This window comes from Leptonotus elevatus, chromosome 11 (genome assembly GCF_054856555.1).
Source record: "Leptonotus elevatus isolate MCC_2025b chromosome 11, RoL_Lele_1.0, whole genome shotgun sequence".
Classification (NCBI taxonomy): Eukaryota; Metazoa; Chordata; class Actinopteri; order Syngnathiformes; family Syngnathidae; genus Leptonotus; species Leptonotus elevatus.
In genome coordinates, this window is record NC_141249.1 from 2,024,398 (window position 1) to 2,047,674 (window position 23,277).

General features: G+C 39.7%; 1 protein-coding gene across 2 annotated transcripts in view; it reads left to right on the forward strand.

The window, feature by feature from the left end:
* prrx1b (paired related homeobox 1b) overlaps nucleotides 1-8,392 on the forward strand; it is a 25,710-nt gene extending 17,318 nt beyond the window's left edge. For both annotated transcript variants that reach the window (XM_086089172.1, XM_086089173.1), the window contains 2 exons: nucleotides 2,767-2,948; nucleotides 7,595-8,392. In XM_086089172.1, coding sequence (XP_085945298.1) covers nucleotides 2,767-2,948; nucleotides 7,595-7,727 — 315 coding nt within the window. In that variant the 3' untranslated portion in view covers nucleotides 7,728-8,392. The remainder of the gene's footprint in view (nucleotides 1-2,766; nucleotides 2,949-7,594) is intronic.
* Nucleotides 8,393-23,277: the final 14,885 nt, after the last annotated feature.

Here is a 23,277-nt window from a genome sequence, read left to right on the forward strand (position 1 = left end):
TGTGAAGTGGAGGACCCAAAATGGAGGGAGGCAGGAGAAGCACAGCAGGAGTGCGAAACTGCCGTGCTCTATTTTACAGAAAACACTAACCAGGGTACTGGTTAATGCTAACTAAATAACAAACTGAAAAGATACAAAAATCAAAATGACAGGCAGAACTCCGGGGGTGACCGTGACAAGCGGCAATGATCCCACGCCGACTGATCACCACCCGGGAATTAAATACACTCACACTAATTGGGTAACTAGCCACACCTGGGGCCAGGCATAAGTGGCTGAGGGCCCGGATTGGTCAACCCGGAAGGGCTGGAACCCACTCAGGACCAATCGGGACCCTCAACCAAAACCAGATCTTCCCAGACATGACAATTGGATTACAAACATTTGCTGTTACTGCCCACGGACATTCTTGCGTCTTCTGTACTGTCGGATTTTATTGGTTGCTATGTGCATTTATCATTTGTGAATTTGAGGTAAAGAATCTCGTTATTTTTAAACCAAGTAGCTAATTCCCCCAAATGCGCTAGCTCCTAGCACTAGCATGTTACAACAAAAACAACAACAACAACATTGTTGATTCATCACTTATTTTCGAACACTTTAACAACAATTTAAACTTTTGGGCGGTTGGGAAAGGAAAATAAGAGACCTTAAGGAGGGTATTTGGCGAGATCTCAAAATCGAACATCTTGACCACAAATCTATTTCTAGCCAGAGCTAGCGGCTCACATATATCACGATTGCATTATGGTAAAAGCATCTTTACCATCTTACAATGACACTTACCTTAATCAAAATAGTCAGAACACACTTTGGTAGACTTTGTCGGTTGGAAATCTTTTCGATGTAGCTTTGTAATTCCGGACACTTATTTGCCATTCCCATTCGACATTCCATGGACCGGCACACAATGGGGGCAAATGACGGCATGTGAATACTATCTAGAAGTTTCATTTCACATCTTTGTTCGCCCAATTTTGCACCCGTGAACGGCACACTTGTGCACCATTGTGAAGCGGTTCATGAAAATCCGGAATGAATGAACAAATGAATGATCAAAGTAACTTGTAGTTAACACGAGCGCTCCTCAGCATTTGGTTGTGTTGTCTTGCTGGTCGTTTGGCCCACGAAAGACCTGCTGGGTTGATAGGTGGGGGTCGGTGACGTCATGTGAATACTATGTATTCACAACCCAGTGGTCCACCAGGCAACACCCCTTTTGAGCGTCGATTTCAAATCTTAGTGAGGGGTGGAGCAAGAGTCTGATTTCCTGTTGAGTTAACCCTTTAAGTGTGCAGTGCTTGTAATTTTCTTCTTTTTGTGTGTTTAGATTTATAGTTAACCTCAAATGGAGTGTAATAAACGGCTTGATACTGTAACAATAGTTTGAGTTCATGTTGAATGGGGGACTGATTAGAGTGAGGGAACACACTACAGGAAGTGGTAGACTAGGCATGTCCTATAAGCCAGGAATTGAGTTGAGCAAATAAATACAAGTACAAGTCACTGCTTTAATCGTCCACTCTGTATGGTCAGTGAGAACGGAACAGGGTGAAACAGATACCAGCATTGGACTCTTTCAGGGACTGTTCGCTGTCTGCGAAACTGCACTCAGTCTGCTCAGGGAGGGGAGGATATATATACAGTACTATAAAAGCTATACAATTTATAGCTAGCTACATAGAGTAGCAGTTGTGGTCCACGCAGTGTTTTTTGTGGAAAAAGGCACTTTCCTTACAATTCAAAACTTAATAAATGCAAAAAAAAAACGCACTCTCCTTACAATTCAAAACTTAATAAATGCAAAAAAAAAGACACTTTCCTTACATATCAAAACTTAATAAATGTTTTAAAAAAAAGAAAATAAAATAAAATAAAAAAATACATTTTAATCTCTCCATTTGTCCTTTCTGTCTTGCTAACTAGACTGGAGTAGATTATGATTATTCTTTGCACATCTATAGATTGAAGCAGATACATTGTCAATCAAATCATTTTAAATAAAAAACATTTTTGAATTGAAAATCGATCCAAATATTACTTACCGGTAATAAAGTGAGCCTCACAAACCCGTCAGCATCAGCCGGAATCTAGGCTTTGAGCGTCAAGTTATACCCTCCTGATGTCTCGCAGACATTTCTTTCTTTTTCCGCGGCCCCTTTCGGTGGGAATCCGACGGGCCGTACAATTGTTGGCACAACAACAATGAATCACCCACCTCTTAATCCTCCTCCAAATGTGCAAAACCATCGAACTACATGTAAAACACGCTGTTTCTTGCCACTCAGTTCCCGATTCTTCCTGTGATGCAACGCGCAAAACTCTTATCCTGGTCATTTTTATTCTGGTAAATGACTTGGGCGACATGCTATACGAACACTCAGCAACCAGTTATTTTTTTGTCTGACAAAAACTTGAGCTGCTCAATTGGCTATTGGTCCGGTTGACGTCACAGTCACCGAAGTCTGTAGCTCAGCCGAACTTTGTGTTGACCACACACTTATAAGGATTTGTGATTGTAAATATTGAACAATTATGACCATTTCACAAGCAAATCTGAGACAACATATCTCTTATCCATGCAAAGGTATAATTGTTCTTTTGCTGACTTTGATTAGAAATGAGGACGAATGCTCCCATTAGACCTGATTATTAGTATGCAAGTACAGAAAGATCATTGCAGCACAATACTGTATAATGTAAATTGAAGATATTTCTCTTTGTAAGGTGGATTATAAAAATAGTGTTTAATTTTTCTCTTCGCAGGTTTGGTTTCAAAATAGGCGAGCAAAGTTTCGTCGGAATGAGCGTGCTATGCTGGCCAGCAAGAATGCTTCACTCCTGAAATCCTACTCTGGAGAGGTTATGGCAGTGGAGCAGCCAATTGTCCCGCGCCCTGCACCACGCCCAAATGATTATCTTTCCTGGGGTGGCACTGCTCCATACAGGTTGGTGTCACATTGACCCCCCGCCATTATCAAAGAAATTTAAATCAATTTCTAGTATACTTTGTGATGAGTGCAACTGTAGTAATTTTAGAATGTCTGTTTTAAAATCAAATCATGTAAATATGCAACCAGTTAAAAATGAAAAAGCAATGTTGGCAGTCAAATACACAAGTTTATGAATTTAGTGCACAATGTTGAACTATTTACAATCAATCAACATTTTATTTATACAAGGATTGTAACACAAAGTGCGTTGCAGATTAGAATCACCCCAGCTAGGCCCCACTTCCCGCAAGATCAGACAAGATTGTGGTTGTATGTACCCCCCTCTCAGACACACACGCACGCTATAAGAAATTTAATCTGAAGGGCATATTAGAATATATGGCTGAGTTCGGGGGTCCGCTTCATAAAGCAGGTATAGTGAAAAATCAGAGTCTTGCAATTAATTAAGGAAGCAAATATGAATGCAATTTTAAATGGAAAACAGCAAAAAAACGCTACGGTTTATCAAGAATTACAAAAGTAAACTCATACGACGTCATCACACAGCAGTCGCTTCCTGGTCTTCTTCTTGTTTTTAATTACTGGTGGATCACATCTTTATGGTGTATATCGCCACCTAAAGCGGCGGAGTCCCCTCTCAATATTCGCAAAAGAAGAAGAGTTGAAAACGGCAATAAGTCACATGTCCATTTTGCTCATTTTGAGTAAATTCGCTTAAAATTTCGAAACAATTGGATGGAAACCCCACTAGTGACGAGGAGGGATAAATCTAGCGTTTATCCGTCAACTCTCTGCCCAAGAGCATTGACACTCACTTTGATGAAAAGGGCATGATATACATGCGTGAGGTGGACAGGTTGGATAATATTACCATTGCCGTTGAAGTGTCAGGAGTGCTTTATTTTTCAACTCGGCGACGCTGCTACGTGGAATTACCACCCCCTCTCTTATACTGTTGAGTGCTTTCAAATCTGATCATACAAAGGCTTTGCAAGTTTGTACAATACGGATTTATTTTCCCTTTATGTGTGGTCAAAATGGCATCAAAGTTAGCAGTTCCACGCAAGTAAGTCTTTGCAGTGTTATTTAGGTAAGCAATTTATCATCTGCTAATTTGGCCGCCGTCATTTATGCTAGTTATTTATTTATTAATAGTCTTCTTTATGGTGTTGGTTAGTTATTAAATTCAACTGTATCTATTCTTATATGTATTGTATTATATCTATTAAACCGTAGCAGTACAAATGAACGAAACTGATTATTTTCCCACATTTTGCGCGTGGTAACAGCATCTGATTCAGTCACCATCTACAAAGTGCCCGATCACGTCTTTTGCCTTCATTTAATAACAATACAATCAAGCTACATCTACACGAATAACTGATTCACTAATTGACATGTCTGATATGAAGTGATCTTTACACAAGCAATGAGGAAGATCCCAAATCCTCATCTTGTTGTTCACCCTTTTTATTACTGCTGTGATCCATTGGCTACACATTGGTTCCTCTTTTAGTAGCCTTGAGAATGCTCAACAATTTTTTTGTTTCTTCTCGTTGTGCCAGCCGTTCCACAACAGCTGTCAATCATTGTTAAAGTGTGGTGTTTGCCGTTTACTCAAAGTGAGGAACGCGTTTTCTATGCTGCCAAAATGACTGCGCTAACGCCCAAATTGGGACGCGTGACATCAATGTCCGAATCTCTATTAGTTCGAGAAAGGGTTCAGTTCTTGAAGCTTCACGTGCACACGAAACTACCTTCAAGCCTCGACACACACTTCACCCCCTCATTACTCAATACAGGCTTCGAAGACTCTGTACATCTTGTAACATCACTAGTAAAAACCTATTTTAGTGATGTTCTTAATGTGTGGAATAAAAGTCAGCTCAGGGGCTAAAATTACGCCTAAGTTTTTCCTTTGAGTGGATGGTTAAAAGACTAAAAAAGGAAAAAAACGAAACAAACAAAAATCCTAAAAGCAATGGACCTAAAATAAAACCCTGGGGCACACCACATATATTTTTTATGGACCCTAGAGCAGCAGGTATCTAAATTTACCATAAAATCCTTTTTGTGAGGTAGTATGTGAACCATTGTTGAACAGCATCTGAGAGGCCAATGTGTCCCAACGCCTTCTGAAACCAGGCCAAATCTAAACCGTCAAACATTTTTGACATTTTTATGCAGTTGAAAGTACGACCAAAATACTTTAGACTGTTTTGTACTCAATAAAATTTAAAACAGTTGTGCCGGTACATTGGGAAACTGTAGCATTTTTAATCAAACAGGCTTGTAATAAGGTGAATGGCATTTCTGTAGTGTTTTTTATACTCACTATATCACTTAGTTTAAAGCGCAAGAGAAAATATGAAACAAAATACCTTAACTTCCACTGATAGACATAGTTCTATGCCTTTCGTTTTTGTCTAATTGTACCCTGGGGGACTGAAGGAAAAAAAATCTGATATCTTGTAATCAACACTTATTAAAAATAGCTTGCCATGCTTTGGCTAATTCAGGATTTTCTACACTGTAAAATATATACATTCAAATACATTTAACATAATATTAAATATAAAATAATATACTTAATATGATTCATTTATATCGCTCTCAATGTTATGTTTAGTAACAGCTGTACACAGTAGTCATATGATTCCAGTAAAGAAACAAAAAACAATTTTGTGGTCAATTTGCATCTTGATTTTCTATACTGCATCTATAGTGTTTCTTTACATAAACAGTAATTTAAATCAACATTGCAACAACATCTTTCCAGTCACTGTCTCCTATCAGTCTTCAAAGTCTTCCCAGATTATGTTACATTGTCATGATTTACTATGATCGTCCAAGTTGGTATACAATGGCAAACCCAGCATCATGAAATCAACACAGCAATCTTTTAAATCAAAGCTGGGCTACAAGATTGATGTAGCAGCAATAACAAGCAGCAATAACAAGCGCAACACACCAATGGGACGTTAAGTCATTTAATGTTATTGTTAATTATACTGGTATTGAGTGCTGGATGTGGGACTAGTGGGAGTGCCACAGAAAATGTTGTCCCCGAAAAGTATGCCTTCACTTTATTCATCAAGTTTTTGTCTCACTGTCCTAAATAAAAAGTGCTTGCTCATACATTTCTGTTTGGTGTTATTGTTGCTTTGACACAAATACCTTTTTTTGAAAACTTTAGTAAACTTTTAACTTATAAATCAAATTCAAAAAGCCAAATATAACAAAATATTTACTGTAAAAAAATATATTTTTAAACTAATTTTCCGGCAGCTGGGGCACCAGAAAAATACTGCGAAATAACAGAAAATTACTTTCTCGTAAAAACAGTTTTTCACCCCCATAATTAAATTATTCTTAACTATATTTTTAACCTGCGATTGGCTGGCAACCAGTTAGGGTGTACCCCGCCATCTGCCCGAAGCCAGCTGGGATAGGCTCCAGCGCCCCCCGCCACCCTTGTGAGGACAAGCGGTTAAGAAAATGGATGTATGTATGTAATTTTAACAAAATTGTATGTAATATAACAGTATATAACAAAAAATTATGTGATTAATCTTTGAAAACATAGCCAATAACTGTTGAAAAACTAGATATTGGGTTTTTAACAGTTTACTGTTAGGGTAATTAATTTATAGCATATTTCCACCTGACGAGGCTCTCAAATTGCTTTACATTTTGACTAGTCATTTACCTTCTGATGACACAGCATTAGCAGTTCATTATTTTGCTCAAGGATACTTCCATATGTTCACCAAGGGGATCAAACCCACAATCTCAGGGATACCAAAGGACCACTCGACCACTGATCCACGCTGCCACTGTTGGTTGTTTATAATTTTAGATCTCATGAAATGTATACTTGGTAGTGCTGATGCCTCAGCAATGGCAGCATCCATAAGTCCAATTGTTTGCTTTGTGTAATATTCACCCTCTCAAGCTTTCCAATTTACCTATATCTCATTAGATGTCCTTTCAAAATAAATGTTAATACAATGAATGCTGCCATCTAGGACATTACAGAAATTATAGTTATTTTCACTTTAAAAAATGTGTAAATTCACAAGAAATTATGGTAAAATGACAAATTTTACTGTTAATTTCTCAGTAAATATTTCATGTTTTTAGTGTTTTAAAGTTGAATTTTACATTTTATTCCATTAAATAACAGACAAATATTTGTGAAATTACGATACATTTGTGAACGTATTTTAACAATGAGTTTTTTTTGTAAAAGTCAAAGTTAACTAATTCATTAATCAGAAAAAAATATCACATTAATCACATATTATCGCAAATTAATCACACTATTAATTTTGACCGCAGATGATCCTTAAGCTGACAGCGGATGGTGACATTAAAGTTGTGTTTGAGCAATAAACATAACTACATGCATTAAAGTAAAGTATTTCATAAATGTTTGCATTTGACATTCAGAATATTTGTTCATGTCAAACTATAATTATCTGTAAACGGGCCCTCAAGGTGTTTAACGGTCGTATTGAGTAAAAATATTGTTTACATGATTTTCTTGATACAGTTTGGGTTCCTCTTCTGGACTGGGGGCTCGTAACAGATGGCTAAAGCTTTTCCACCCTTTGTTTCCCCTGGCTTTATTCTCTCAGTGCCATGGCCACCTACCCACCGACGTGCTCCAACACTAACACATCCCAGGGAATGAATATGGCTAACAGCATTGCCAACCTGCGGCTTAAAGCAAAGGAGTACAGCTTGAACCAAGTTCCCACAGTCAACTGAAAGGAGAAGTACAGCCGTCGAGATGAAGGGACCTTGGAAACCACTGGACCCCCACAGACAAATATCGTCTTGATCTTCATCCCACATAACCCCGGATCATGAGGTTTCTGCTTTAAAATGCAAAATGTCGGACACCAAGAGATGCAAAAATGTTTCACTACAAGACTTTCGCTGTTTATACTAAAGACATCTAGACTGGGTGTTGTAATCAAATATTTGTGTATTTGTGTAGTTTTGTTTTTGTGACTGATATGGAAGCCCCCCCCCCCCCCCTGTTGGTTGTGTTGTGTTATCAGAGACACAGAAGAAAGAGACTCAATATGTGGAATACCCTTCGTCCACTTTGGCTGAGGTGGACAAAATCGCACACCCTAATCTGGGTCAATATTTTATTTTTCTGTACTTCTTAAAATCTATGAAGACTCCATGTTAAACATGGGGTGAGCAAGATCCATGGTTCCAACTAGATTATTATTTTAGCATTTTCCTATCCATATTATACCAATGTCAACCAAATGTTTTCAACTATTTTTCATTTTCCATGTAAGTATTGAAGGTATAGGAGAGGCTATTGTATTTCCCAGTAGATCATTTTGATGTTCTGTGATATCATTTACTTGTAACAGAAAAAATGTATATTGATTAATAAAATGCATTTCAAGCAATACATTGCACAGTCTACAATTCAGTAGGTCCAATAACAAATTAGATGCAATTAGTGAATGTTTTAAATGTTTTCAATACTTCTTAAAAGGAACCCCGACTGTAATGACAAGTTTGCTCATAAATAACAAAGGCGGCGTACGCCCAAAATAAAGTTTCTACAAAATGTATTAAACTGGAAATGATTTTTGAAAAATGAACCTCATAGTTATGTAAGTACCAACCAAATAAATAATATAGAGCAAACTTGTCATTACAGTCGGGGTTCCTTTGAAAAACAAAACAAAACAAAAAAACTTTCAAATACGTGTTAGAAAATATATGACTGCAGACATACAGTCCAATAAATTGTTCCCATTTAACTATAAGAACTAACTATAAGAAATAAGTATGTTTATAGTCAGGATTGTTTAAAGAGCAACATGATCTTGGACCCCTTGCAAAACCCATTAGAACAAGATTTACAACTTCAATTCTCCCTCAGAGAAAAATCTCAATGCTTTGTGTTTTCTTTCCATATTATTTCAATAACCATACAATTTCATTGAAGAAAATGTGATATTTATGAGCTACTTTCGATGAAGCGATTTGAACTGTTGAGTTGGCATACATGCTTCTCCCTGGCCCCTAATAAGCTGTTCTTGTACGGAGTACGTCAACTGGAAAAGCGGGTCTTCAAGAATTGCTGTAGAATTGGGGTGGGTGGGGATTGATGAAGGCACTGCCTATCGTATGTTAAATGTATATGTATATAAATGTTTTGATATAGAAAAAACACGAGGAGTCGTGTACTTTTTAAAATATACGTATATATTTACCATACCAAACTTTTTAAAAACAAATTTCTTTCTGCATCTCGACTAAAAGAACTGTCTCATGTAAAAAGAAAAGGGGAGGAACTACTGGGTAAAAAAAAAAAAAAGTTTCACTGATTTTGACCAAAGTAAACTTTTTGACGTGCTACTTAGTATAATCTAAAAAGGACATAATTATATGTTATTGGGATTCTTATTCTTACTTATTATTATTATATTTTATTCTCCTCACTTTTTTGCAGTGCAATAACTTCCACATAATACATCCGAATTCACACCATCTTGGGAATATATCGTCTGATTCCACATTACCTACAGTATTGGCACAATTTAATGATAAATATCAACTTTTCCCCATTAATTTTCAACTGACATTGAACTTTCCACGCCCACTTCCATTTACAGTATACAACTTGTCATCATTACCTGCTCTCTGATACTGCTCAGTGGCACATTTGGTAAAGTGCATTGTCCAGTAACCACGAGGTCGTGGGTTTGAATTCCACCTCCGACTGTGCATTGTAAATATCCATCCATTTATCCATTTTCTTACCCGCTCATCCTCACATTGGTCGTACTGGGCGCTGGAGCCAATTCCAGCTGGCTTCGGGCAGTAGGCGGGGTACACCCTGAACTGGTTGCCAGGGCACACAAAGACGAACAACCATCCACCCTCACAATCACACCTATGGACAATTTGGAGTGTTCAATTAACCTGCCATGCATGTCTTTGGAATGTGGGAGGAAACCGGAGTACCCGGAGAAAGCCCACGCAGGCACGGGGAGAACATGCAAACTCCACCCAGGAAGGCCAAAGCTCGGACTCAATCTCACATCCTCTGCACTGGGAGGCGGACGTGCCAACCAGTCACCCACCAGCGGCACGGTGGATGACTGGTTAGCACGTCTGCCTCCCAGCATTGCAAATATATCCATGGCAATTATGCTTAGCGATATACATGTATAACAACTAACTATCATATCAGGAACTGCATTATAATTTCACTGAAATGGCTAAATGCATTTTAACTTTGAGCATCAGATGACACTTTTCAAAATAAATACGCCATTTGCCATGAATTTGAACAAGTCACGTGCCTCCCACCATGTAGAACCTGGGTTCAAACCCCGCTTGGACTACATTTTAGTACATTCGATGGTTCGATACCAACTTACTATCATGTTAGGAAATGGATTATAATTTGTCTGAAACGATTAAATCCCACTTTAGACAGATTGCGGTTCAAGTTTTGTTTTTATTAATTTGTCATTTAACTACAATTAAAAATTTGTAACCTTCACATAATTTAGTTGTCAATTTCCTTCATAAGCATTCAGCATTCCCACGCAATTTCTGCAGAAATAACACTTAGTCTAGTTCTCTTTGTGTTTATTGATTTAATCATTATTAACATTTTGGTAGTTCACTGCAATGATTTATTTAATTAGGCTAACTTGATTGAGTTTTTTATTTTCTTCCTGTACTAACTTGTGGCTTTGAACTGATCAGCGTATTGTCGTAATAATATGGCAGTTCACTGATGTAGCTTCAACATTTATCCCATCTTGCATGCCACATTAAAAAAAGGATATTCCTGTTTTCTTTTGAGTTGTTTTCTTTTCTGCTCTTAGTTGTTTTGCTGATCACTGATCCCTGACTGTGGTATGTCCAGTGTCAGACCCTGTCCCCCACTCCCCTGCCAGGCGCCTGGTCTCACCTTTCATGGCCAGAGCCGGGGCTGACCTGAAGTGATTCCAGATGTGGAAATCTTTTTAACCTAAACCCCATCACCGGCCCCCCCCCTAACCCCCGCACTCTTCACCCTCTCACTTCTTCTCCTCCCCCTCTTCACCCCAGGCCCTGGCCAGCCACTCCATCAGGTATGACAGCATTCCCCAAGTCTCTCCTCGCCTGAGCACATGACATACAATGCAGCAAGCCCACTCTTGGCACCAATTCTGCCCTCACCCACCCACTCCAGTCTTCAACAGCACATCTGGAGCTCATTACAGAGGAGACAGTATGAGTGAGGGAGGGGTGGAGAGTCTGCATGCAGAATGTGCATGTGCAACAAAGCGGAAAGGAACATTTCTTAACCCTTCTTTATGAAACATTTTACTTTTTCCCTTTTTCAAATTTCTTTTCTTTCTCCTTAACGCCATTTAAACATTTACAGTGATCTTTGTCTCGCCATCATTGTCCATGATCACAAATACTTATAAATCAGAGAGCATTTGGGATTGAGTTCAGTACAAGAAATAGGCTGAAAAACTGCACAGCTGTTAACAGTGTGTGGTTGGGGTGAACAACCAAAAGAATTCTTTGAGATGTGCAGTTTCCACGCAAAGTCAAGCTGGCTATGAGTGGTTGGATGATTTGTGTGAAAATGCAAACACACTTTTTGAAAGATGGTAAAATCCCTGGTGTACTGTAAAAGAAATAGAACTAATCTCAATTTATAAATCAATAATGACCACCCAACTGTCTCTTGCTCAAAAACTGTGAAAGGTTAGATGTTTTTCCATTGAAAACTGGTCCCCTTTTTGGTGTCTTTGAATGAGAACATGCAGAATTGCAACTGTAGGGGTCAAATTTACTGAAATATAAAAGTCATTATATTGTTTTTACGGAAAAGTATTAGGGCAAGTTAAGAGGAGAAAAAAGGTTGGCAGGATTCTGACTTTATTTCACAATTCTCACTTTAAAGTCAGAATTCTGACTTAACTCTCAGAATTCTGACTTTCTGATTTCCCCCCACAATTCATAGCTCTACGTCACAAAGTAAGAATTCTAACTTTAAAGTGGGAATTCTGATATTAAAGTGTTAAAGTCAGAACTGTGAGATGAAAGTCTCACAGACTTTAAAGTCAGAATTCTGAGAATAACGTCAGAATTCTCACTTTAAAGTTAGAATTCTGAGAATATAGTGAAAACCCTGCCAACCCTGTTTTTCTCTTCACTGGCCCTAATCCTCTGAAATCCTTAAAAGTCACTAAACCGGGGTAGGTGGGGGTGGGGGATGGCGATTTATTATTATTATTATTATTTTTTGCTCTTTAATTCTCTTCTTAGCACAATAAATCATAGTAACACCATTGTTGCATAGAGATCATTGTTAATGTTCCAGAATGTCCTCAAATCCATTATTGTTGTACAGGAGAATTCAAAGTATATTCTCTCCAAATAATTTTTTTTTTGTTGGCCAAAACTATTTACTGTGAAGATGATGATGCAGAGGATGTTCCAAAAAGTCACATGCTCCATTTTCCCATGCACTGGTGACAAATATCGTTTTTGACTTGTTCTGGAAGTAACTTAATGATGGTATGACAAATGTGTCTGGTTTAACTTAAATGGATGCTATAACCATCCTAGTCCTTGGTGAATTAGCATTTCAATTCTCAGCACTGCGGAGGTCCAGTTAGGGCAGCAACCAAACCAACAATTATGGCAACAAACATGATGTGAGCTCTGAGGAATTGTCTATATATAATTACTGTATTGAGTTCATATTCCTTCTTAGCATGTGACTATTTGAAGTATATGGAGTTTTTGTGTTTTGTTTAAAAAAGTTCTGCCTTTTTCTGACCTGGGAGAGCGGCAAGAGCAAAGACACAGACTGTCCACAGGCAGAGTTAGGGTATTTTTACACAAAATAGTCTAGCTGCCTATTAAAATGCCTCTTTCGTGACTGAGTGAGTGCAGTGGAGGAAGAGAGGAGTACCATCAACCCGCACTGAAAAACGTGACTTAAGTAAATTAAGGAAGCGTTTGAATGAGGTTGCTAGTTCAATAGTAAAAAGTGATTGTAACTTTGTTTGTATGTAAACTATGCAACATTTTCCACTGCCACTAGTATAGTATAACTGTGTGTGAGGTTTTATTTTACAGGTCTGACTGGCATTCACTTACCAGGCTGTGTTATCCAATTATCAGCAGTCTGCCTCCCACTGCTGGACGTCATGTGTCTGCGCAGCTGACGAATCGGGCTGCTTCAAACAGATGCCTCTTCCCCTTAATTAATAATCCAAAAATTATTACTTCTTCTGATATAAACAATTAATAAAATTTATATCGTCAATTAAATTGTACCCTAAAATTATCCACATCAGGCATGAATAATTGAGACTTGCTGCTGGACATATGAGGTCCTGGATTAAACAGAATTGTCAAAATTTACAGTTATTGTAATATGATATGTAAACAACAAATAAAGTACATAAAACCCCCCAAAAATAAAAATAAAATAAATTGATTGTAATTAAAAAACACTGAAAACATTCTAATGTGAACATAATTTCATGATTTTGAGAGCTTTTTGGGTTTATGGCATCAGACATTGAAAGTAAAACTAGATCCAGTGATTTCAGAAAAACACAAATAACGGGCTTTAATCTTTGCAAATGTACATTTGTGAATATAGAACATAGCAAGAAATATAATATTCATTAAATTGTTTTCTTTTTTCAAGTTATCAAGACACTGAAGGTGCTGACGCAAGGCCCCTCTGAAATCCTAACCGTGCCCACAGCCTGTACAATGAATGATACACTGCATGCATATGGACTGGACTTTAGATAACCGTGTTGCCTTGGAGATTAACACGGATATTAGATTAATCAATACATAATGTAAAAATTCAAGTCAGTGTTCACAGACAACATTCATCATCCGTCACTAACTTTTCTCTAATAGGTTACATATTGGCCACTTGGAGATCATTTTTGGAGAAACACAACACTGCGGGTTTGGATTATATTGGCCAAATGTGGGCATAGTGGTTTGGGCGTGCATGTGGATATCTGAAGTTACAAAGTGGGTGTGTGTGTGTGTGTGTGGGGGTGTGTGTGTGTGGGTGTGTGTGTGTGTGTGTGTGTGTGTGTGTGTGTGTGTGTGTGTGTGTGTGTGTGTGTGTGTGTGTGTGTGTGTGTGTGTGTGTGTGTGTGTGTGTGAGAGAGAGAGAGAAAGAAGAGGATAGCGTTATTGCTAGTACTTTTTGATAAGTGCCGAAACTTGAGGTTTGGGGAATGTTTCGTTTCTTCTTTGAAGGCAGTTGAACATTTCTGTAATCGTTTTGGTTATACTGGGAGTTACGTGTGTGTGTTCAGTTTAGTACAAATGGGGAGCGAGATCTGAAATGAATTTCATTGTCACATCTCGTGCCAGTGCAAATTCCCCGTCCATAACGAACAATTTGGAGCCAACGCCTGCCATGGAAAATCTGCCTTCACTTTTCCCATACTGATGGCCATGCAGTCTCTCCAATGTTTACTCTCTTTCACACACACTATGCAAACTTAAACTCGCTTCCTTACTCTCATGCACAAACTTTCTGCGTAGGCTTCCTGGCTTGCAGCATTAAGGACCCGAATTTGTTGAGTGTGTTTGCCTCTCTCTCTATTATCCATCTCAAGTAAGTAGCAGACGTCCAATGGACTCAAATAAATTCAGAATGGTGGTTCTGCAGTGTTTTATTTAACACTGGTGTTTAATAAAAAAAATATTTTCACATAATTTATCTTTCAATTTACTTCATAAGCATTCAGCTTTTTTTGCATTCCCATGCAATTTCTGCAGATATTGCACTTTGTCTAATTATTATTATTAATTTGTATAGTGCCAAAGACTATACACTTTGTTTTGTCTAGATTCCAAAATTATTTGTTTGTGTCAAACCAGTTTTTTAATAGGTTTAATTTTATTTCTACAGTACTCAGAGGCTGCTCCAGATTTTCTCCTGAGCAATATAAAGTTGTTGCATCAACAAATAGAACTTTTAAAAAACTTTACAGACACAGTTTTTTATCCATTTATTTGCCATACTTCTTATACCATATCTCTCCATTTTCTCCATTAAAATATTGTGATCTATAACATCAAAATATATATATATTTTTTACTCTACACTATATTCTTTTTTATCTATACTGGTAGCAATTTATTCCACAAGCTCCATTACTGCCATAAAGATGGATCTTTTTTCTCTGACGTCATATTGATGTTCGCTTAAAAGATTATGTTTCGCAATTAAGTTGTCAAGTCTATGTGATAATGTGAGAACGTTTTTTTGAGAACTGTAGTAGTACTGATATTGGTCGGAATAACTTTTGCTGTTTTCATTTCAGATGGGAAATACAAGTTTTGAAGGACAGAGTACAAATATATATGAAAGGTTGCACTATATATTGTATAATACTTTTTTATTAATGCTATATCAATGTTAAAGCAGACAGTGGTGTTTTTATTTTTAAGTGCTTTGGCAACATTTTATATTTCTATATAATTTACTGGAAGATAGTGTAGAAGTTGTATTAAATGCATTTATTTATTACATAATTATTTATTGGCTCAGAAATTTCTTTCGCTGGTTTACTACCTAAACATTAATAAAGTATGGTTTGTCTTTATAAAACCATTATTTATAATGTTGTTTAATATTCTCCTAGTTTCTTGTGGGTTACTCATGTCATGTTCTATTAGTGCATGGTAACATAATATCTCTGGCTTGTTCTAATAATTACTACTTTATTTTGTATTTCTCATAATTTAGTTCAGCATGTTTTGTTCTTAATAAAAATATGTTTATATATCATTGTTTTCTTTTTATATGCGTTTTCTATCCCGTGTCATCCATGGCTTATTCAAGCCTCGACACTTTCTAGTCATTGTTCTTAATGGACAATTTTTTTTTTATTGTATAGTGGAATTATGGTTGAGAAAAATACTGTATGCAAGATTAGGGTCTTCCTTTGAGTAGACCTCAAGCCAATTTAGTTTATCAAGATCCATCTTTAAGGCAGCATTGGTACGTTGAGTTCTTAATCGTATTTCTGATGTATATATTATATGTTTTACTTTCTTAGCAGTGTAATTCATGGAAAATTGCAAAAGACATGCAGTTGATCACTTATATAATTTATATGAAGTCCACTTACTATTTTATAATCAATTTAATTGGTAAATATATTTTACCTATTAATAATGGGGCTGTATCTACTGTTATTCTGCTAGTGATTACAGGAAAAAGACAATTACTATGCATTATGTTAATAAAGTTAGTTGTTTTTTGGTGGCCAATTGGGTTGAATAAATCAACATTAAAATAAATCAACATTAAAATCCCCACATAATATATCAATTTTTTTAATCGTTCAAATGAATAAGCATATCAGATAATTTCTCTTTAAAAATGTCAACGATGTCGAAGTTTTTTATAGGCACAATATATCATGATATGATTTTTCAATATGTATTTCAGCTGTTTAACATTCCATTCATTATGTTGTCGATGGAATATGTCAGATCATCAATCTTGCATCTCCAAATTTTATCCACATATAATGCGACCCCACCTTCTTTCCTGTTCATTGTTTACAATTCTTAAACTTCCATTTCCATGTCATTAATTTTGTCATTATTATAGTATCTGGTATGGATATTTTTATTATTATTAATTTTTTTGTATTATTTAATTTTAGTAAAGTTTTTTATAGAGATTTCTGCTATAAAAGTGTATGTTTATTATCCATTTTTATTTTTTCGTTAAATTGATCATTAGTATAATACACTTGCAAAAAGAGTAATGATTGTTTCTATAGAAGTGATTGTCTGGATCAAGGTTATTTTCAGGATCGAATGTCTTGTGTTCATCATAGTCAGATGTTTTTAATTTAGTTTTTTCAGTGTGCAGCTTGCCCGTTTTGTTGTTCAGGTGTAGTGTTTCACTAGTCTCTCAACTTGTTTTTTGATTGTACTGGACATGTTGCTGTCTTGGTGTGCTAGTATGGGGTTGAATTATAAGTTTGTCATAACGTAAACTGGCAATCTTTCCTCTTTCACATGTTGCTTTCAATTTTGGAAACCACAATCCACCTGAGTTTGGCCCTCCCAGGTTCAGGTTTCTCTGTATGATGAGCTCGCTCCACCTCGATCTTCTCCTGAACTGTAATTTCTTCTTAAAGATTTTCATGACTTTCCTTCAGTATCTGCCCATGTTTCTCCTGGTGTTTCTTCCATTCCACCTATAACCAATGTATTTCTCCTCGACTACCTTCTAGATATTCCATTTTGTCATTTAGTAAAGTAGACTGTCATGTACCTTATCAATTTCTATTTGTAGTTCTGCAGTGTTCCGTTTAGTCAGAGTCATTTTAATGTCATCAACCTCGTTCTCTGTGAAGTAAATACTGACTTTTACCTGTTGCAGTTCATAATCATTATAATTTTAACAAAAGCTTAGAATTTTTCTTGATGCTGATTCAAGAGTACAGTGAACAGTTATTTTTGTTGATGCAGCAGTTTGTTTGACTGTCTGAGTTTTACATAATCATCATCCTGCTTTAGTTATGGCTTCTGTTTTGGATGGAGATGAGTTAGCTAGCTCGGTCTTTCACTAGCTCGTGTCTCGCCGTCGCTCGGTCTCTCGCTAGGCCATACCGCTCGCCATCTCTCTGCCACTCGCTAGCTCGAAGTCTCTCGGTCTCTCTCAAGCTGGTGCCGCCAGTGTGGCCAACTTCCCAGTACGGAAAGTAGCTATTGGGTGTCCTAAAAGTCACGAGAAGTCACTAAATGATGTCATTGTCTAATTTACATAATTGGCAATTTGCATGTAATGCTGTAGGAGAGAGGAATTTAGTAAAAAAAAAAAAAAACACACCAGAAAAAAGTTGCTAGTTTTGTCGCTAGTCACTTTTGACAAAAAAAAGAGGCTTTGGGAATTATTTTTTTACCAGATTTAGCGAGAAATTCGCCAAGTTGGCAATCGCAGTGTCTCGCCAGCTCATACAGCTCGCTATCACTGCTAGCTCATGCAGCTCGCCGTCTCTCGCTAGCTCGTACTGCTCGCAGTCTTTCGCCTGCTCGTGCGCTCGCAGTTTCTCACTAGCTCATGCCGCTCGTCGTCTTTCGGTCTCTTGCATGGCCTTATATTGGACTTTGTTATTAAACCCCACTTGGGCAGTAGATGGCCGCAACTAAAGCCCAATCCTAATACCGGCCCTTACCGCTCTTCTTGTCCCTCCCCCTTGTGAATGCGCGTTCACGGCGACAAAGGAGTTTCCCAATTCTCCGTAAAATGTAGGGGGCGGGTTAGAGACGAGGGCTGCAGGTCCCTTTTCACGAAGATAGATCCCGACCTCCCTCGGTTCTCCCTGACTACAGTCACGCCTCCTTGGCAACATGGCGGGAAGCAATGGCGGAAGTAATGGCGACACCAGGAAATGACAAAACGCAAGAGACACGTAAATATAAGTATGCTAATATTCATTGAATGTCATAGTAATGATAGTGGTTTTATCGAATGTTCTATACTTTGGCAGGAATTGGCACAATTGTGTGTTTTGGTAAATGCTCGCTATTGTCGCGTCTGTTACACAACCAGCACGCAGCTTTGGTGGCTCGAGGTAACGACGTAGCGGATTGGATAGCGATAGTACGTTCCCAATTCCTAGATGGATTTTTTTTGTCTTTGCCTCCACAAAGAAGAGGGGGTTGGGGGTTGGGGGGTGGGGGGTTGTAGGGTGAAGTGGAAGTAATGGGATTTGGTCAAAGAATGGGCAATAAATGGGCTCTGGCTGGCTGGGCTTCACTCCAAAATATTCAAATTTTGCACAATAACAGCACGGGCAATGGAGCTTACTCCCTGGCCTATAATTCTTTACAATTAAGTGAGATTTTCTTTCTGAAAAAAAATCACACAAAAAATAGAATCAATATTTTCTTGTAAAAGCATTAATAAGTATGATTTGCACAATTAATGGGCCATTTCATACAAGTCTGATAGCACAAGATTAATATTCAAAATTAGAAGAAAGCGCTGCACAGCATTCCGAAAAGATATGGGAAAACCCCTTCCCCTTCGAGCCAATTAAAGGAAGTCTGCCAACAAGCAACATTTTGCCACCTTAACAAGGACTTCAGGCTTGAGGTTCATTTGAGGTGGAAAATGAATAATTCAGTTTGACAGTGAGGGAACACTGATCATTTGTTGTTCTTTGGCGTTTAACAATAAAAAAAAAAAGGTAATTGATTGTATTATTGGTCTCCTTGTTATTAAAGTGTGTATCAAAATGGCTGCTTGGCATGAGTGTGAAAGGAGCCCTTATGGGTATAATCAGGAACACCATAATCAGCCCAGCTAGAATGGGGCCCCAGAAGGGAGAAAGCTGGGTTTCCCATGTGGGTTTTAGCTAGGCCCCATATGAGGCCCAACTTGAGCCCATCTGCACAAATTGGTTAAAAGTACAGGGTGATTCAAAAAGAATACACAAAAATCATTACGTGATATTTCATAAATGGAAAACATTTGTTTTATATACCTTAAATTTTTTTTTTCATGTTTTATAAGTGCTCATCGTGGCTACCACCCGCAGCACGGACAATATCAAGCCGATATGAAATTTCCTCTCAAACCTCAGGATGTCGCAGTCCATCGTGTTGTTGATTGCAGCTGTTATTTGATCTTTCATGTCATCGATATCTGTTGGAAGTTGTTGGAAGCTCAACTTTGTCTTGAAAATGCCCCCCGTCCCCCTCCCCAACAAGAAAAAGTCATACATTAGCTGCTTTTACACCAACAAGCCCAGGATCTTTGATTTCTGGGAAAAGGGAGTTCTTGGTAGTTCCGCAGGTAATTTATAATTGTGTTTCCACAGCTTCTTAGAGTTCTTGGTAATTAATTCAAATGAGTTTGATGAGCCCAGCCGATATAAAAACAACCCCTCCCCAAATTTGACCAACCAATCAGCCTTGGTCAGCGCAGCCCGCCTCCTCAAAGTTCCAGCCTGGCTCAGCAAGACCCTGCTGCTGATGTGCCCCCTGGGGAATTTAATGACCCTGGAAATTGTTGTTGGTGGAAAAACGCATAAACTGAATTTTACCAACGTAAAATGAAAAGTTCTCCAAAAGTTCTGGCGGTGGAAAAGCCCCTATAGTGAGGTCCGGTGATCTGGCAGGCCAAGAGGAGAGAATGAGGTCTTTACTGCTCTTACTAATTTACCGCTGACTGTTTTTATCATGAACCCCGAGATGTCATTGGGGGCGGTGCTCCGACTTGTTGAAAACCGAATCATCAAATAGCAGTTGCAGAATTAACATGGTGGACCGTGACATCCTGAATCGTGTTTAGGAGGATTTCTCATATTTGCTTGACGTTGTCCGTGCTGCCGGTGGTAGCCACATCGGGCACTTGTAAAACGTAAAATAAAAACATGTACAACCAATGTTAGGAATAATGGCGTTTAAACTAACGGTGTTCGTTAACTCCGTTCTTTTTTCATAAACGGACTGATCTAACTAATTATTCTCCTCATATTTGAAAAGCTTTTGTCGTTATTGAATGTGAAATGCGTCGCGTTACAATTTATTTATTAGCTTCAAGGTTCGAAGTAAGCTTACAAGACATGCAGTCGTGTGCACTTTTGCAACAAAGTTGCTCTGAAAATGTCATTTGCACACAGTTAGAGGCACTGTTGTTGTCGGACCTCGTCATGTGTCGTGACAGCTCAAATGTGTAGCGACTCGGCGTGTCTCAGTGGTTGATTGGTCGTCTCCCATCTGTGAGGTTGTGGGTCTGATCCTCACCTCTGGTGACCATGAGCATGACACTGAACCCCAATTTGCCCCTAGTGGACTTGGCAGCGCCTTGCATGGCAGCAGCCGACCACTGGTGTATGAGTGTGTGTGTGTGTATGGGTGAATGTGAGGCTTAAATTGTAAAGCACTTTGGGCACCATATAGTGTAGTTAAAGCGCTATATAAAAAGCAGTCTATTTACCATTTATATTTGAAGCGTGTCACGACGTGTCTTCCTTCTGGACCTTCACAATGAACATGTTTGCATTTTAGCAATTGCTCCTTGCCTCGACCTCAAAATAACAGTAGCGATTTGCCGAAAAACAGCCGCCTTGATGAGCGATTTGCTAACAATTCTGTTCCACCAAGAACCTTTAACATCGCAACTCCACAAGCACCATATGACAGCGATAAAGACAAAATACCGGCGGTAAATCATAGCAACACTCTCGCCTATTGTAATTATCTCTATACATATGACATATCATTAGGTCATAAGCGTCATAGTCGCCGCGTACTTATGATTTAACAGAGTTGAGAACGTTACTTTAAAAGAAGTAATTTGTTATAGTTACTCATTACTTGCTTAAAATAGTAAATGAGTTAGTAATTGAATTACTTCATAATAAAGTAACTCGTTACCAGTCTGTCATGAAACGGGGTGCGTAGGAGAGGGTGGACCCAAAGGCGAGGAGACAGGATTTGTAAACAAAAGGAGAAACCTTATTGAAACAAGTGGGGACGGGGGCAGACGGGGTGCCATGACCGGACTGGGCGGGACAGACGGGGTGTCCTGACGGGACTGGGCGAGGGGCAGACGGGGTGCCCTGACGGGACTGGGCGGGGGGCAGACGGTGTGCCATGACGGGACTGGGCGGGGGGCAGACGGGGTGCCATGACGGGACTGGGCGAGGGGCAGATGGGGTGCCGTGACGGGACTGGGCGAGGGGCAGACGGGGTGCCATGACGGGACTGGGCGAGGGGCAGACGGGGTGCCATGACGAGACTGAGCGAGTGGGGGCTGGCTTGACTGTGACTAGCAGAAAGTGGGGAACTTTTCAGGAACGTGGGGAACCTTGAAGGAACGTGGGGAACCTTGCAGGAACGTGGGGAACCTTGCAGGAACGTGGAGAACCTTGCAGGAACGTGGAATGACTGACATGGAAGACTGGGTTAGCTGTCGTGATGAAGACGAAGATGGCTTGGCAGTGACGAAAGAAACTGAACTGACTTGACAGACTAAACTGATACGAGACGTAACACAACTTCCACAACTGGCTTCGACTTGGACAACAAAACTTCGACAGCAACACATGACTTCGACACCTGACATAGACAATGATCCAACACTGACTGGACAAACACAACAGACTAAATACACCAACACTAATGAGACACACCTGGGGAACACAATAGGAAGGGAACAAGCACACAGGTGGACGTAATCAGACATAACGAGACAGGGGAAACACACAGGAACACAAGACAGACAACAAACACACCAAAATAAAATAAAACCCTAACCCGTACAAAACCAAAACGTGACAGTACCCCCCACCAAGGGACGGCTCCCAAACAGCCCTAAACGGGGGAGGGCACGAGGGCGTGAACGCTGCCCTTAGACCAAGCCAGTGTTGGAAGACATTAAGGGGCTGAAGACGGCCTGACAAAGGACCATCAGAGCGGGATCAGGGGCCGGCCACAAAGAATGCGACGGCAAGGGCTAGCTCTTACGGAGGGCGCGGCGATTGCACCGCCTGGGGGGGATCCAAGGGCGGCCGCAGCACTCGCGCCGCCTGACGGGAATCAGAGGGCGGCCGCTGCGCTCGCACCGCCTGGGCCTAAATCCTGGCCCTGAGACGGCGGCAGTGGCAGAGACGAAGAGGCCGGGGACTGAGGCAGTGGCAGAGACGAAGAGGCCGGGGACTGCGGCAGTAGCAGAGACGAAGAGGCCAGGGACTGGGGCAGTGGCAGAGACGAAGAGGCCGGGGACTGCGGCAGTGGCAGAGATAAAGAGGCCGAGAGCTGCGGCCTAGAGGAAGGAACTTGAGACTGCGGCAGCGGCCGAAACGAAGAAACTTGAGGCTGAGGCAGCGGCGGAGACGAAGAGATTTGAGGCTGCGGCAGCGGCGGAGACATAGAGACTTGGGGCTGCGGCAGCGGCGGAGACAAAGAGACTTGGGGCTGCAGCAGAGACGTAGAGACTAGGGGCTGCGGCAGCGGTACAGGCGAAAGGTCAAGGGACGACGGCACAGGCGAGGGAGCCAGGGGCTTCCGAAGAGCAGGGACGGGGACTTAAGGCTTCCGAGGAGCCGGGACGGTCCATATGCCTCCAGCTGGGTCCTTGGTGGGTGGGATCATTCTGTCATGAAACGGGGTGCGTAGGACAGGGTGGACCTGAAGGCGATGAGACACATCAGGGAGACAGGAATTGTAAACAAAAGGAGAAACTTTACTGAAACAAGTGGGGACGGGTGAGAAGACGAGGACTGGGGAAGAC